We start from the raw sequence: 16,390 nt of genomic DNA on the forward strand, positions 1-16,390 counted from the left end.
ACACCCCACTAGCTTTAGGATAAATGGGAGATTGTTGAGGTTGATGCTCTAAATCTCGTGGATCTTGTAGTTTGTAATTGTAATGTATAAATGATTTATTTATTTAATAAAATATGAGATATTTTATTCAACATGTAGTAGCATTAACACATAAAACCAATAAACTAACATCCAAGGTTATCTTCTATAGCTTAAACATGTATGTAGAGACATATAGGTGGATCATGTTTAAGTGATAATCTAAAAAGTCTATAGTAGATGAATAAGGCAGCATCCAAGGTTATCTTCTATAGCTTAAACATGTATGTAGAGACATATAGGTAGATCATGTTTAAGTGATAACCTAAAAGGTCTGTAGTAAATGGATAAGGCTAGATATCTTATCCTGGTGACATACGAGTCGCTTTGTAGATGTTATAATTGTTGTAAAGTGCTACAAATGATCATGGAAATGATTTGATCATGATCATTCATGTGGAGACATGTAAGCGGGAATATTCTATACAAAATGGTTTGTATATGACCAGACCACGAAATGAATAGTCTCTTTATATAACGTCGCTAATAGTAGAGACTTACATTTTACCAGGATGACCATAAATGACATGACCTGAATTTGAGTGAGTTGTGAACTCCTACCTATGAAAGCGATCTTTTGATTTATATGGGTAAAAGTGGCCAAATCATCGACTCAATAAGCCTACCATTTTGGAGATTCGTTTGATTCAGGAGCTGGGAACACAGCTACACAAGACGAAATTCACTCATTCCCTAATATCAGGATTAGTAAATAAATTGCTCCCTTAAGGGATTATTTCGAGGCTTGAACAATGTGGTGCCACACCCTCTCTCGGGCTGAGAGGGGTTTGGTCATAGTTGGACTATGACTTATTGTTCATTAAAGGGATCAGTGGTACTTAAGAAGTTAAATGTAACTACAGGGGCAAAATGGTAATTTTGGTCCAGCTGTACTTACGAGTAATTTGTGAAGGGTCATCGCACTATTGACTGGTTATATCCAATGGACACAGAAATGTATCTGTAGTGTGAATAGTACAGTTGTCGGTCTTTAGTGGAGTGACCGACAATTAATAGATGTTGAATAATTAATTAAACTGTTGAATAATTTAACTAAAGGAGTTTAATTAATTATTCAAGTACCATTGGAGCTTCAAACTACAGGTCCATAAGGTCCCCTCTGTAGCTCAACGAGGATTATTGAAAATTAATTTTGGATTAATTAATTGTTCAAATTAATTGAGGAAATTAATTATATGTGATATAATTAATATAATGTATTTGATGCATTATAATATAAATTTTATTTGAGAGGAATTAAATATTTGAATATATTTCAAATATTAATTATATGAATGAGATAAACATAATTAAATTTAGTATAAATGTGATTTATATGAAATACCATACACGTATGTGAGAAATAAAACTATAGATTATATTGTATCACTATAGGTTATATGTTATATTTGATATAACATATAGTTATATATAATAAATTAGTCAGTATATATATTTATTAATTAATTTAATTTAATTTAATTTTCAAAATTAACTTCCTCTCCTTAATTTTCTCTCATCTGATGTAGGAGTGGGAGTTATAGGGAGATGATCTTCCTCTCTCTAGTTTCTTACGTAGAGTGTGAAATATCTATGTTTCTCTCCTACTGGATACACGGAAGAAAAATACCACTCATAAACTCTCTCCCTCTTCCCAAAAGAACATAGAGCCCATACCTCATGTGATTCTCAACTCTTAAGGAGAATACAGAAGGTTCAACTTGTGGTGGTATCCAAGTTGAGATCTATTTCTATACATATTATTCGTGGTTGTTCGTGACTAGAGAGGAGGAATTTCGTGAAGAAGGCTTTGGCTTTAAGGGTAATTCAATTTCTAACCTTTCTCCTTCTTTTCTAATAAGCATGTTGTAAATTCTGTGTTGATGCATAATCAATGTTTTGTAAATATTGAATATGTGAAATAATTAAAATTGGGAATGGTCCTGCTTCTGCTGCGAACCTCATGGTTTCTTCACACCCCTCACTAAAAATAAGAGTAAGGATTTCAGATTCATCATTGATAGAGTATGAAACGTGATGCAAGATTGGAAGACATCATTCTTTTCAATTGGAGGCAAGGAAGTATTAATAAAGAGTATTGGTCAAGCGATGCCTACTTATGGAATGAGATTATTCAAACTCCCTAAATATTTCTGTTATGAATTAACCAGAAATTTTTCTTGCATTTGGTGGGAATCAACAGAAAACAAGAGAAAGATCCACTGGATCAAATGGATTGATTTGTGTAAACCTAAAGATTTAGGAGGTCTCAATTTTCATGATCTTGAAGAATTCAACAGATCCTTAATTACTAGACGAGTTTGGAAGCTTATTGATGAGCCAAACTCACTAATTTTCAGATTTTTTAAAAGCATTTACTATAGAAATTAATGTATTACTGAGGTTGGTGAGCTAAAAAGCTTCTTACTTGTGGTCAAGCTTAATTTGGGGTCGTTTTTTTTCCTTAAAAAAGGATTAAGGTTCAGAGTGGTCGATGGCAGATCAGTTAAAATGTTTAAGGACCCTTGGATCCCTAAAGAACTTACATTCAAGCCTCTCAGATTTTATATTAGAAAATGGGTCGTGGAATCAAGATCTTCTATCAGAATCTATTACTCCATATGATGTTGATATTATTAGAAGACTTCCTATTAATTAGAACCTCAAAGACAGAAGAGTTTGGTACTTTGATAAACATGGATACTACTCAGTTAAGTCAGAATATAAGTGGTATCAAAGGTCCTGTTTAAGTCTTTGTTCTACAAGCAATAACAACTTGGACAGAGTTTGGAAAAAATGTGTGGCGGCTTAGAATCCCTTCAAAGATTAAACACTCTCCTTACCAGAACAAATTTATCATTCAAATAACTAAATGTTGTACCTGATTGTCCAATGTGTTCATCTTCCTTGGAATCCAATGATCATATTTTATTCACTTGCTCAAGAGCAAGAGATGTATGGTTCCAATCTTTAGATATCCCTCTGATTGTTGCAAATTTTAATGATAGCTTTATAGGTAGGTGGTGCCCTTGATGAAGCTTGCCCTCTTAAAATCCTTGAGATTATTGCTATCTTCTGTTGGTCCATATGGAATTTGTAAATCAATAATTCCTTCTGTTTATAAGAGGAAATGGAGTTTCAATTACCATCTAAAAGTGACTAATTATTCAACCCGGAATTTTTCAAGCAATTTAATTGTAAATAAGAAGAATTGTTGCATGAATCAGAAATGGATACCTCCTTCTCAATGTTCAATTGCTTTAAACACAAACGCTATGTGGATCCCTCATCTTCCTTCAACAGGTTTAGCTTCAGTTTTTAGGGACTCTTCTAGTTCGATTGTAGTCGTGTATGCTACTCATCTTGACATCGATTTGGATCCTCCATTGGCTGAGATTCTAGCTGTCCTTGAAGGAATTAAACTTGCAATTGTATTGAAGATTTTCCATCTATAAATTTGATCTAATTGTCTGCAAACTGTTGCATTATTGAATGGAAGTTTCTCTGTCCTAAATGAAGTCAAAAGTTGGATTGAAGAAATCAAATCTCATGTGCCTTCATTCGAGTGTTTTTTTTTTTTTTTTTGCCATATTAGTAGAATATGTAACTCTATAGCTGATTCTCTTGTGAAGTTAGCCCCAAAAAACCTCTTAACTGGTGTATGGGTTGATAATTTCCATTTTCTTCTGGTTAATCTTGCTGCTAAAGATGCATCCCCTCATTTTAGCCCGTTGAGCCATTTATAAAAAGTATTCTTTCTCCAAAAAAAAATATTAATTATATGAATGTGATCCATATAAATACTATAGGTTAAAATTAATATAAATGAGATTCATATTAAAATTATAAATTATGAGAGAGTTATACATTTGAATATGATTTAAATGCATGTTTAATTAAGTATGTGATATTTAATTAAGTTTATAATTATTTAATGAGATCAATTAATTATTTCATTTATTATCTAATTATATAATTGATTAATTAGATTAATTATTTATATTTAATTCAAATTAAGTTTTTTAATTTAATTTTAATTAAATTAAATAATATTAAAAACTTAACTCTCATATAGTTGTAAGGGAGCAGTTGTTGAAGTGAGGGGGAGTTATCCCCTCACGTTATACTCTCTCAAATGGGTGTAGTTCTATGATTAAAAAATGTAACATAAAACACAAAACAAAAAGTATCTCTTAGTGAAAAAAAAATTCTCTCTGCCTTCCCTTCCCTATCCTGAAACTCAAGAGGATCCTACAATTCTTCATTCCTTGACAGAGAATAGCTAGGAAGTTCTTTTGATGGTGTCCACTGTTTGTGATCGATGGTGCTCATGGGAAGTTTTGCAGTACGTTGAGTTCGAAAGGGAGTTGTTCGTGATTTGGAGAGGAAATGCCGAGAAGATAGTATTCTTAAAAAGTTCCCTATTGATCTCTTCTCTATCTTAATAGCAGGTTTATTTAGAATTGTTTATTCTATATTTTGTCTCTGTGCTTCTCTGTATTTTGTGTTTTTCGACAGTGAAATTTATTTGCACGGCGTTCACACACTTCCGCGGGGAATTCAATTCCTTCAGGAACAACCCATCTACTTATCCTAAATGAGGAAATGAGTGACTTGTTATGCTATGTTCCCAGTTCCCCACTTGGTATCATCCTCAAGATGGTAGACTTATCAAGTGGGAAACTAGGGTCACTCTCACCCATACAAATCAAAAGATGACCGTCATGAGTAAGAATTCATAACTCAATCAGAATTCAGAGTGAGTTCCATGGTAATCATTTGAAATATTAATCTCTTTAGTTAATAGTGTTATGACGAGAGACTATATATTTCACGTCTGGTTTTATACAATCTCATTGCATAGGATACCCTCACTCATATGTTTGTACATAAATGATTTGAATCAACGAACAATTACAAAGTGGGTCGTATCCATAGTGTTACCAAGATAAGATACCCAACTTTATCTATATACTATAGACCTTTTAGGTTATTACTTGAACATAATTCCCTTGTGTGTCAACTACATATTGTTCAAGTTACATGAAAATAACCTCAGATCTTAGTTTATTGGATTTGAGTTATGCAAATTAAATAAATAATGATTATTTATTAAAGATAAATAATATTTTATTTATATAAAAAAAATTGTTTATAAATTTACAGACTACGAGTTTAGGAGATAAATCCTAACAATCTTCCACTTGTCCTAAAACTAGTGGGATGTACAAAACATGAAAGTAAAATACAATAAACTAGGGCATACACTATACCCTATACATCTCCCACTTGTCCTAGACAAGGTGATGCATGTCCCATAGACCCAAACACTCTAGATAACCCTCGAACACTTTAGTCGTAAGAACCTTTGTAAACAGATCAACAATCTTGTGCTCTAAAGCTATCTTTGTGACAATCATGTCTCCTTGTTGCACAATTTCTCTTATCAGGTGATACTTTCTTTTTATATGCTTTTCATGCTTATGGCTACGAGGTTCATTTGATTTACCACAACACCAGGTGATGTGCAAGGATATATTTGGAACAACTTTCAAATCAGTCAAGAACTTCCTCAACCATACAGCCTCTTTAGCAGCTTTACAAGCAATTACATACTCTGTCTCCATGGTGGAGTCAACAATGCCTATTTGTTTAATGCTTCGCCAAACTACTTCTCCAATAAAAGTGAACACTGATCTTGATGTGAATTGTTTAGAATCTTTATCAATATGGAAATCAGAGTCAGTGTATCCTGTAAAGATCAAATCCTTAGCACAATACACAAGCATATTATCCCTCGTTTTCCTAAGATACTTGAGGATTGTTTTAACTGTTGTCTAGTGATCAAATCTTGAATTAGATTGATACCCATTGACAATTTCAACTGTATAGAAAATGTTAGCCCTTGTACATAGCATGGTATATATGAGACTACCCATAGCTGATGTATAGGGAATACGTCTCATTTCCTCAACCTCTTGAAAAGTCTTAAGACACTGTTCCTTAAACAACGCAATTCAATGCTTGAAAGGTAAATTGCCATTTTTATAATTTTTCATCGAGTACTTGACAAGCATTTTGTCAATATAAGATGATTGAGACAAGACTAGCATTCTGTTCTTGCGATTTTGAACAATTCAAATTCAAAAAACATATTGCGCTTCTCTCAAATCTTTCATTTGGAATTGTGCAGGTAGCCAATTCTGAATTTCAGTAAGCAATCCTACATCATTTTCAATGAGCATAATGTCATCTACGTGTAATACAAGAAAAGCAACAGTTTCTTTGATTGATTTTCTTGTAAACACAAGACTTATCAATGCTTTGATTAAAGCCATAAGATTTGATTGCGGTGTCAATCCTTATATTCCAAGATCTTAATGCCTACTTAAATCCATAGATGGATCATTTCAGCTTGCAAACCTGCTCCTAATCTTGTTTTATGAATACCTTTAGTTGATTCATGTAGATGCTTTCATCAAGATTATCATTCAGAAAGGTAGGCTTGACGTTCATTTCCCATATTTCATAGTCATAATATGTGGCAATGGACAAGTGAATTTAGATAAACTTTAACATGGCAACAAGAGAGAAGGTTTCTTTATAGTCAACCCTCTCAACTTGAGTGTAACCCTTTGTCATCAATCTAGCCTTAAAGATCTGTATCTTTCCATCTACACATTTTTTCCTCTTGTAGATCCCAATTGCAACCTATAGGTTTTACCCCATCTAGTTAGTGTACTCAGATGAATTCCCAAAATGGTAGGCATATTGAGTCGGTGAATATCTTCTGGGTTTTTTACATCTTTTGGTCCGCCTAACCAACCCATCTGCCACTCTCACATAGGCAAGAGTTCACAACTCACTCAGGATTAAGGTCAAGTTATCCATGGTCATCCTAGTGAAATGTAAGTCTCTTTAAGTAACGATATTAGAAAGAGAGACTAATCATTTCGTGGTCTGGTCTTATACAAACTCTTTATATAGGATACCTTCACTCACATATCTCTACATGAACGATCAAGATTATATCATTTGTAAAACTTTACAACAATTATAAGAATTACAAAATGGGTCGTATCCGCCACCAGGATAAGGTACCCAGCCTTATCCATCTACTACAGACCATTCAATTATTACTTAAACACGATCCACTTGTATGTCACCATATACATGTTTAAGCGACACTTAATAATCTAAGATCTTAGTTTATTGGTTTTGGGTTAATGCAAACTAAATATTAAATAAAATAACATTTTATTTTATTAAATAAATCATTCGTTGTACAAATAATTTACAAACTACGGAACGGGCACAATCCCAACAATGTTCTCATAAGCAGAGACCATGCTCTCGTGTTTCTTGGTCAATACTTCAGACAAGCTTTCCAAGATGTAGAGTTTGCCTTATCATTGGCCTTAATCCATCTGTCATAGGCATTATGAAAAATGTGTGTTGCATTTAGTCCAGATTGTTGAGGACATTCCTCAACAAGGAAAAAACATAAATCATCAATAATTAGCACAGTATTGATTATGTTTTTCCAAGTAACATAGTTTTTACCGGTTAATTTATCAATAGAGAGTATCGTCATGACAACGTTAGACATATTTAATTGCTGAAATAAAAAAAAATAAACTAATTAGAAAAATGCATAACTCTTTGAAAAAAATCAGTCAAATTTAGCAATTGAAATAATAAAACCCCTTACATTCATTAATAATTGCAATGGGCTTCAGTGATTTAGAACTAAAACCATCGAAAGGTAGTCAGTTATTCTTTCACTGAATTGAGACGTTATCAACCAAACAATACACCAGAATAACTCTTATTCCTATAGTGTTTAGTTATCATTATTTTGGTCAAGAAAACATTAACTTACTTAATGATTCCTATAAGTATAACCCTTTATTTTAGATCCCAGAGTTTCGTCCTAATAAGCCTGCCAAAGGGAAGGATAATATTAGTGCAAAACTAAGGTCATCCTATTCATTTCTGGAGTTTGCCTTCATATTAATTCCATACAAACACCTTCCGAATGGAGGGTGCACCCAGGGCATTATGAGGTCGAGTATGAAATCTCATGATGCAAACTAATAAAAGAGACTGTAGGGTATGTTGACACATATCCTTCTCACATTTACTATAAATACTTTCTCCATTCATCTTGATATTGACCCATACAAACATCTTCCGAAGGGAGGATGCACCCAGAACACCACAAGACCAAGTATGAATCTCATAGTGTGAATTTTACAGAGAACATGAAAATAAATGTATATTAAATATACTTTTGATCCCATTAAGTATTTTACAAATTAGGGTTCATTACTTAGTTAAACTTAGGCCAAGTTGTTTATCTAAGTGATGATTATTTGTCCCAATAAAATATTTATATTCGATATTTTAACAAAAATAATTAATATTCATTAAATATTTTAAAAATATATTTATTTGTTACATGCTTATAAAATGTTGACTAATTTACTTTCCAGGTCAGTTCCCAGATAGTGGTGTTCAAAATTTAAAGGGCTTCAAAAGTTCAAAAGTATAGAAAGAAGAATCTTAGTAGTCTATGAAACGCACCTAAAATGTGCACTATTTTCCTCTTATTGTGTTTACTAGTGTTTTACAGAGAATTATCATGAAAATAGAATTTGAAGTCAAAAGAACCAAAAATCGAGTTAAAACCCTCAAGAAAAAGTAAAAAACCTAAAAACAGGACAACATAATGGCGGTGCCCTGGGCGCTTCAAACCCGAAAGCTCAATATTTTGGCATTCAGCATAGCCCAAGTGCTCTATTAAAGCGTCATTACACTAGGAGGGTGCCACTGCACTCAGTCGGAGCACAGCGCTATGCTACGACAGAAGGACGTGCGTGAGTGGAGAAATCAAAAGAGCGTTGCAACGCCAGACTTTCCAAGATTGAAAATTTCTTAATTTTGGTAAGTTCTTGGTAGCCAAGTTTCAATCCTTTATATATTTGGAAGCTCTTTAGTAGTCTAGACATAAACTTTAGCACGAAATTTAGACCTAAAAGAGTGATTTTAGCCCTAGATAGTTAGAGAGTATGAAGTGTTATTTTGGAGGCCGTGCGAGATCCCGAAGTGCTGACTGAGAGAATGTTTGCAACAATCTAATTAAAATTCGCAATGATCTAATTCAAAACAAGATAGCAGAAAAATAGTGTTGGATAAAAATGTGCAACAATCGAATTAAATTAAAAGAAAATGTCAAATAAAATGATATCCTCGTTGAGCATGAATGAGATGGCAAATTCATAGTTCCTTAATAAATGAAAGAAAGTCGCATTTTGAAATTTAAATCTAAAACCCTTTTGGGATCACTTCTCTTCTCTCGGCTCTCCCTCGTCTTTTTCCCACAGAGAGACATCAAATTCAAAAATTCATATTTTGAAATCTTCTTCCCTCTTCCTCTCTCTCTCTCGAACTTTATTCAGAGACCCACACAGGAAAAACCCTAATTCTTCATCTCGTTTGGCACTTCCAGATCAATTTCCGCCATGACCGCCGTTCCTCCTCCGGTTGCTGGCCGGGAGCTTTCAAATCCTCCCTCCGACGGCATTTCCAATCTCCGCTTCTCCAACCACAGTGATCACTTACTTGTTTCCTCTTGGGACAAGGTAAAACTTACTCTCTACTCTTTCTCTGTTACCTCTTCTTTTCATTTCCAACCTCATCTTTACTGTTCTTCCTTCCCAGACTGTGCGCTTGTACGACGCCAGCGCCAACGTCCTCCGTGGTGAGTTCGTACACGGTGGTCCTGTCCTCGACTGTTGTTTCCACGACGATTCTTCTGGATTCAGTGTCAGTGTCGACAACACCGTCAGGAGGTGAGGGCTTTTTCTGTAGTTTACAAAATCTTGCGGATTTCACTTTGCTGATTTTTTTTTTTTCAAACAAGCTTCATTCTGTTTTCGTTCTTTCAGGCTTGTTTTCAACCATAATAAAGAGGACATATTAGGAAGGCATGATGCACCTGTGCGGTGCGTTGAGTATTCTTACGCCGCAGGTACATCTTTGTTGAGGGTTTGGTTTTTAGTTGAGTGTTCTCGGTTTCTACTTTCTGAAGGAAGATACGAATTCTGCTTAATTAGTCAATTGGGAAGTTTACATGAGAGTCGTGTTGGTTGATTTGGTAGGGTTCCAAAATAGTAAGTGAGGGTCAATTTTTATAACTTGTCACGAATAAGAACTAAGCAGCATTAGAAGCACCGATTTAGTTGAAGAATCCTTTCTTGTACGTAAGCCCACAGAAGATTTCATAAAAGCAACAGTTTATGTTAGTTGAGTTGATGAATCATTTTCTATCTTATTCAAATGGGAGTGAATGGAAAGGTCGACTTGTTGTATCAATGGAAAATCTAGTGATATTTTTACCTTACTACACTGGTTCTAATTCACCTTTTAGATGGATGAAATTCATGGAGGAAACCATAGAGCATAGTTTCTTTTCTTCTTCCTTCGTGAAATGTGGTTTTTGTTAAAATATCGTGCATACTAGCATCTCAAAAAATGTGTGTTCAGTTGAAAATGCAAGAGGAAAGGGATTTCTGATGTCAATTATTGTTTCTGGATGATAGAGTTGCCTACTCTTAGAGTCTACAATTTGAATTTAATTGCCTGTGCAAAATATGAATTGAACTATTGTTTATGGGTTCTTTTTTCCTCTCTATTTGAACTTAGTGAATTAAAAAAGAGAAATGGCGAACAATTCTCTCACATTTGCTGGGCTGTGGTGCCAAACTTCTTTTCAAGGAAATATGCCCTACACTGCATTTTAGATATCAACTATGTATTATTGTTATCTTAATGCTGGAAATTTGACAACGTAGGTCAATGGTTTTCCAGGGCAATTAATTACTGGCAGTTGGGATAAAACACTGAAGTGTTGGGATCCTAGAGGAGCAAGTGGGCAGGAACATACTCTCGTTGGAACATATCCTCAGCCTGAACGTGTTTACTCACTTTCTCTTGTGGGGAACCGTTTGGTTGTAGCAACTGCTGGAAGGCATGTTAATGTATATGACTTGAGAAATATGTCTCAACCCGAGCAAAGGAGGGAATCCTCGTTGAAATATCAGACTCGATGTGTGCGTTGTTATCCAAATGGCACAGGTATTTACCTAACCTTTGAAATTAAATTGTTGATTAATGAACCATCTTTCTTCTTGATAAATGACCATGTCATTCTCTGTGTTGTTCATATGTATGGAATTTTGGTTGAACCCTGCCATTATATTCTCTGTTCCCTTACTGCCTAGTGCCTACTGAAACAGGTTTTCTAGTTGCATTTGTTTAAATTTTGAGGGTAGCACCTAGGATCTATTTTTAAGTATGGAAATGCTACATTCATAAGGCCTCGTTCTACTATGATTTCTATAAACTAAATTAAATTAAAACCAAACTCTAAGTAATCAGTATCATGGCTCTGGTTCTGCAATTATGTATGGATTTATAAAATCTCTTTTCTGAATGCAGGCTATGCTCTTAGTTCAGTTGAAGGACGAGTTGCTATGGAATTTTTTGATCCCTCAGAGGCTAGTCAAGCCAAAAAGTAGGTGTTGTTAGTTAACAATAACAAGAATAGTTTAAAATTGATGTGCTCTCTGTAATATGTTGAATTTCTTATGTCTTCTATATGCTTGAGCGGAATGAATATTCAGAGATGCAGAGCTTTTGATATATTTTTTTCAGCTATTTTTTCTTTATTGATAGTCTTTGAGCTGTAATTCTCTGTATGTGATTTTGTCTTTTTACAGGTATGCATTCAAATGTCACAGAAAATCAGAGGCTGGAAGGGACATAGTCTATCCGGTCAATGCTATTGCATTCCATCCCATGTGAGTTTATGGTCTATTTTGAGTGATTGATTTGGCTTGAGTGAGAGCATAGGACACTACATTGCACTTTCCCAAAATTTTGGGGGGGAGGAGGATCTATTTTATGAGAGGACCTTTTAAACTTAATCGATCGGTTTTAAACAATGAGTAGGTTACCATCGTGTCCTAGTTAAAAGTTTAGACAATGGAAATCTTTATGGAAGTAGAGAACAAAATCTAATTGCACACACTGTCACATCACCCATAGGTGTTGAGGTCTTCACTCCCATAATAAGTTTTAACGTGAAAAGCCTTTACCTTGCTACGATATTGATCAATGATCTGTTTGGCTTCTGTTATTTCCATGCTGCAGCTATGGTACTTTTGCGACTGGAGGTTGTGATGGGTACGTGAATGTTTGGGACGGGAACAACAAGAAGAGGCTTTATCAGGCAAGATTTTTCCACCATGAGCTAAAATTTTTGTTTCTGTCCACAACCAGTACGTTTCTTAAAATTCTCTTTTGATTACTCCATCTTTCAGTATTCAAAATATCCGACAAGTATTGCAGCACTCTCATTTAGTAGAGATGGGCGGCTGTTAGCTGTAGCTTCAAGTTACACATTTGAAGAGGGAGATAAACCGTATGTTCCCTGTCTCTCTTTGACACTGTCACACACTGATGCATTGACAACTTTCTCATCGCTCTTTGCATTTTTTTTTTAAATTTTGTAGCCACGAGCCAGATGCCATATATGTGCGCAGTGTAAATGAAATAGAAGTTAAGCCAAAGCCTAAAGTATACCCCAATCCTCCTACATGATTAACATCACAGTAATCTCCCCACCCTGTGATCCATGGTTTGTCGTTCCGTAGCCCTCCACTGGTTTTCATGCTAAGAGTTACTTGATGGTGGTTTGGAGCCAAGGTCCGGAGTGATGTGCAGATTGCGCCCTTAGCATCATACAAAAGAGTCCACGAGACAGGCTTTTTAAATTTTATATTTTTCTTTCTTTCAAAACTTCTGTTTTGTGTTCTTGGCGAGATGAGAGAGACAGCTTTGGATTTTGGGATGTACCCATCAGTAGTATGTTTAATGTGTACAGATGCTGTGCTTCTATAAACTTTCCTCAATTGTTGTTAAGGATATGGATAACACTTATATTTTTCGTATATTTTTGCCCTTTCCATAACAAGTTCTGTTGATTTACCCTGACGTGTTAGTTAAACTTCGGTCCACAGAGAACATAAAAATAAAAGCAAATTTTCATGGTGGGTTAAATGATGGTTCGATCTTATTCCTTGAAAATGAATTAGATAATATTTCAAACCTTTGGTTCTTAATCCATCATATTAATTTTTTTGGTTTTTCTATTTTGGTAGTTCGATGCTAAAGTTTGTCTTAGTTTTTATCTTTTATATAATCGTTTAGGATAGGTAGGGCAATAAATTTTGGTGTAATTGGAATTGGCTTGCATTGATGGATCAATGGAAATAGATTTCAATTGTTATGGTTATTTGATTGCAATTGATTGCGTTTACTTATGCATTCTACAAAGGTAATCTAATACTTATTTAGGATGTTTATTTATGAGTTGTAATTGAATGGATAAAGCAAGATTACGAAAATACCTTTCATTTTAAATTAAATTTTCAAATAACTAATGGAACTCTCATTTGCTCAAACATTTTGAAGACATTTGGAACTCGACTGTCTTTTTCTACTTCTTGCTCCATCATCCAACTGAAACATTAGGGATTACTAACTAGGTGTTCGATCATTAGTAAGTACATTATTTTTTGTTATTATGCATTCATTAGCAATTCATTGCACACACTGAACATGTCCTATGTTCATAATTTTTCAACTAGGGTTTATAAAAGTCGCGATCTATTTTCCGATTTGCATGACCCGTGTACACGGAGTTTGAGAAACTCAAAATTTATTTGACCATGGACACTGTAGTTGCATTGAAACGACTGCATTGCATATTATCTTTGTTCTACTGAAGTGTTCTGAAGTTATCATTTGTTGTATAGATATGGTCAAATCTTTGCAGTTCATTGTTTGTTCTGATTTCGTTTTGTTATAAGTTACCATTTTCGTTTCCTTTTTCGTTATGGTTAGGGTTACCATTTGCAATTGCAATACGTGTATGATTAGTAAACACATGAATGAAGTTGTGACCTTGATCTCGAACGGAAGCAGTAAATATGTACCGCTAACGATAACAGTAACTCAACAATATGACTTAAAATTAATTTGTATACGTTTCTTACTTAAAAATTATTACAGAATTGACATGGTACAAATTCTGTACAAGATTCCTGAGGCCGAGTGGTATCCTGCTTAGTACATCAGTAGGTCTCATATCAAGCATGCCAACTAAAAGGAGTAGGTGACTACCTGCAGCGGAAGGATCATGTCCCAATTTTAATTTTACAGAACATTGATTACATAGAGTCCAGAAACTACGAATAAACAATCCTAATTAAGCATGCTTTTCTAACAAAAAATAAAAAGGAAGAAAGGGATTTATTGATCTTACCTTTGGAGACCAAAAATCTTCACAAATCCTCTCCGATCACGAACAAATCGAACTCTCCCTGGAACTCACAAACACACGATCACAGGAACGACAATGGACACCACTAAGAGCTTTTCCTCGTTATTCTCAAGGATGAGGATCGCCGAGAGGTGTGGGCTTTAGTGATCAATTTTAGAAGAAATGGAGAAGGGAGAAATTTTTTTGAGAGAGAACACTATTTCTGTAGATAGCCTTCCTGGAGACGAATGTATAGTAAAAAGTCGATAAAAAAATCTCAGTCCCTCAATGTTAACGTGAAAAAAAAAAAGTTGAGAAATTAAATGGGAGTAGGTTGTTATTTAAAAATAATAATAATAATAACTCCCTCCCGTTTATTATTTTTAAAAAAATCAAAATTCATAATTTTGATATTCAAATAATAACCACCTTAATTATTAACATCCAACCATATGTTATATCATATATAACATATAACCTATAGTTTATATTATATCACATATAATATAACTTATGGTTTGTCAATCTCTCAATTAAACTATAGTAAAAATATGAATCATGTTCATATTAATTTTAACCTATAGTTTTTATATGAATCACATTTATATAAATAATATTTGAATCATATTCAAATATTTATTTCTCTCAAACAAAACTTTATATTATAATGTATCACATACATTACTTTAATTATATCTCATATAATTAGTTCTGTTTAATTAATTTGAATTATTCAAATTAATCCAAAATTACTTTGATCCTCACTAATCTTTATTGAGCTAACGAGGGGGCCTTATAGACCTATAGATTGAAGCTCCAATGCTACTTGATTAATTAATTAAACCCTTTACTTAAATTAATCAACTTCCATTAACTTCTGGTCATTCCACTAAAGACCAGCAGTTGCACTCTTCGAACTATAGATATATTTCTGTATCCACTAGATATGACCAATCAATAGTGCGTTGACCTTTCACCAATTGCTCGTAAGTACAGTTGGACCAAAATTACCATTTTGCCCCTATAGTTATATCTAACTCCTTAAGTACCATTGAACAATATGTTATAGTCCAACTGCAATCAAACCTCTCTCAGGTCAGGAGAGGGTGCGGCACCACATTGTTCAAGCCCCGAAATCAGCTCTTAAGGCAGTAATTTCTCTACTTACCCTAACACTAGGGAAGGAAAGAGTGAATTTTTTCTTGTGTAGCTGTGTTCCTAACTCCCCAATCAAATGAATCCCTAAAATTTTAGACATATTGAGTCGACGAAATTGGCCACTCTCACCCATGCAAATCAAATGACTGCTTTCATAGGCAGGAGTTCACAACTCACTCAGGATTCAGGTTAAGTCACCTATGGTTATTCTAGTGAAATGTAACCCTCTTCTAGCAATGATGTAGAGAGACTATTTATTTCGTGATCCAGTCTTTAAAAATTCTTTGTATAGAATAACTTCGTTCACATGTCTCCACGTGAATGATCGAGATCAAATCACTTGTCGCACTTTACAACAAAAGTAACAACTACAAAGCTGGTCGTATTCGTAATGTCACTAGGATAAGGTATCCAACCTTATCCAGCTACTATAGATCATTTAGGTTATCACTTAAACATGATTCACCTATATGTCTCCACATACATGTTTAAGTTATAGCTTACCTTGGATCTTAGTTTATTGATTTTTGGTTAATGTAACTAAATATCGACTAAAATACCTCTTATTTTATCAGATAAATAAATTGTTTGTACAAACACAATTACAAACTACAAGATCACGAGATTTAAGGTATCAACCCCAACACCAACATTGTTATCAAGAGAAAGTTGGAAGTTGGGTCTTGCACAATTGGATATATTTAGAAGAACAATTTTTTGTCGCTTTTTTTATCGGAATATAATATTCGGTAGTGGTGTAATTTA

General features: G+C 34.1%; 1 protein-coding gene across 1 annotated transcript; it reads left to right on the top strand.

Annotated features, from left to right (window-relative positions):
• The first annotated feature begins 9,326 nt into the window (after nt 1-9,326).
• Nucleotides 9,327-13,131, top strand: LOC120090111 (mitotic checkpoint protein BUB3.2). Its single transcript, XM_039047623.2, has 9 exons — nt 9,327-9,722; nt 9,802-9,932; nt 10,029-10,111; nt 10,951-11,217; nt 11,581-11,656; nt 11,862-11,942; nt 12,295-12,373; nt 12,465-12,565; nt 12,657-13,131. Exons 1-9 carry the CDS (start codon nt 9,603-9,605, stop codon nt 12,742-12,744), a joined length of 1,026 nt encoding a protein of 341 aa, XP_038903551.1. The 5' UTR covers nt 9,327-9,602; the 3' UTR covers nt 12,745-13,131.
• The last annotated feature ends 3,259 nt before the right edge of the window (nt 13,132-16,390 follow it).

The sequence above is a fragment of the Benincasa hispida genome, chromosome 11, assembly GCF_027475165.1.
Source record: "Benincasa hispida cultivar pf3 chromosome 11, pf3_genome.v1.1, whole genome shotgun sequence".
Taxonomy (NCBI): Eukaryota; Viridiplantae; Streptophyta; class Magnoliopsida; order Cucurbitales; family Cucurbitaceae; genus Benincasa; species Benincasa hispida.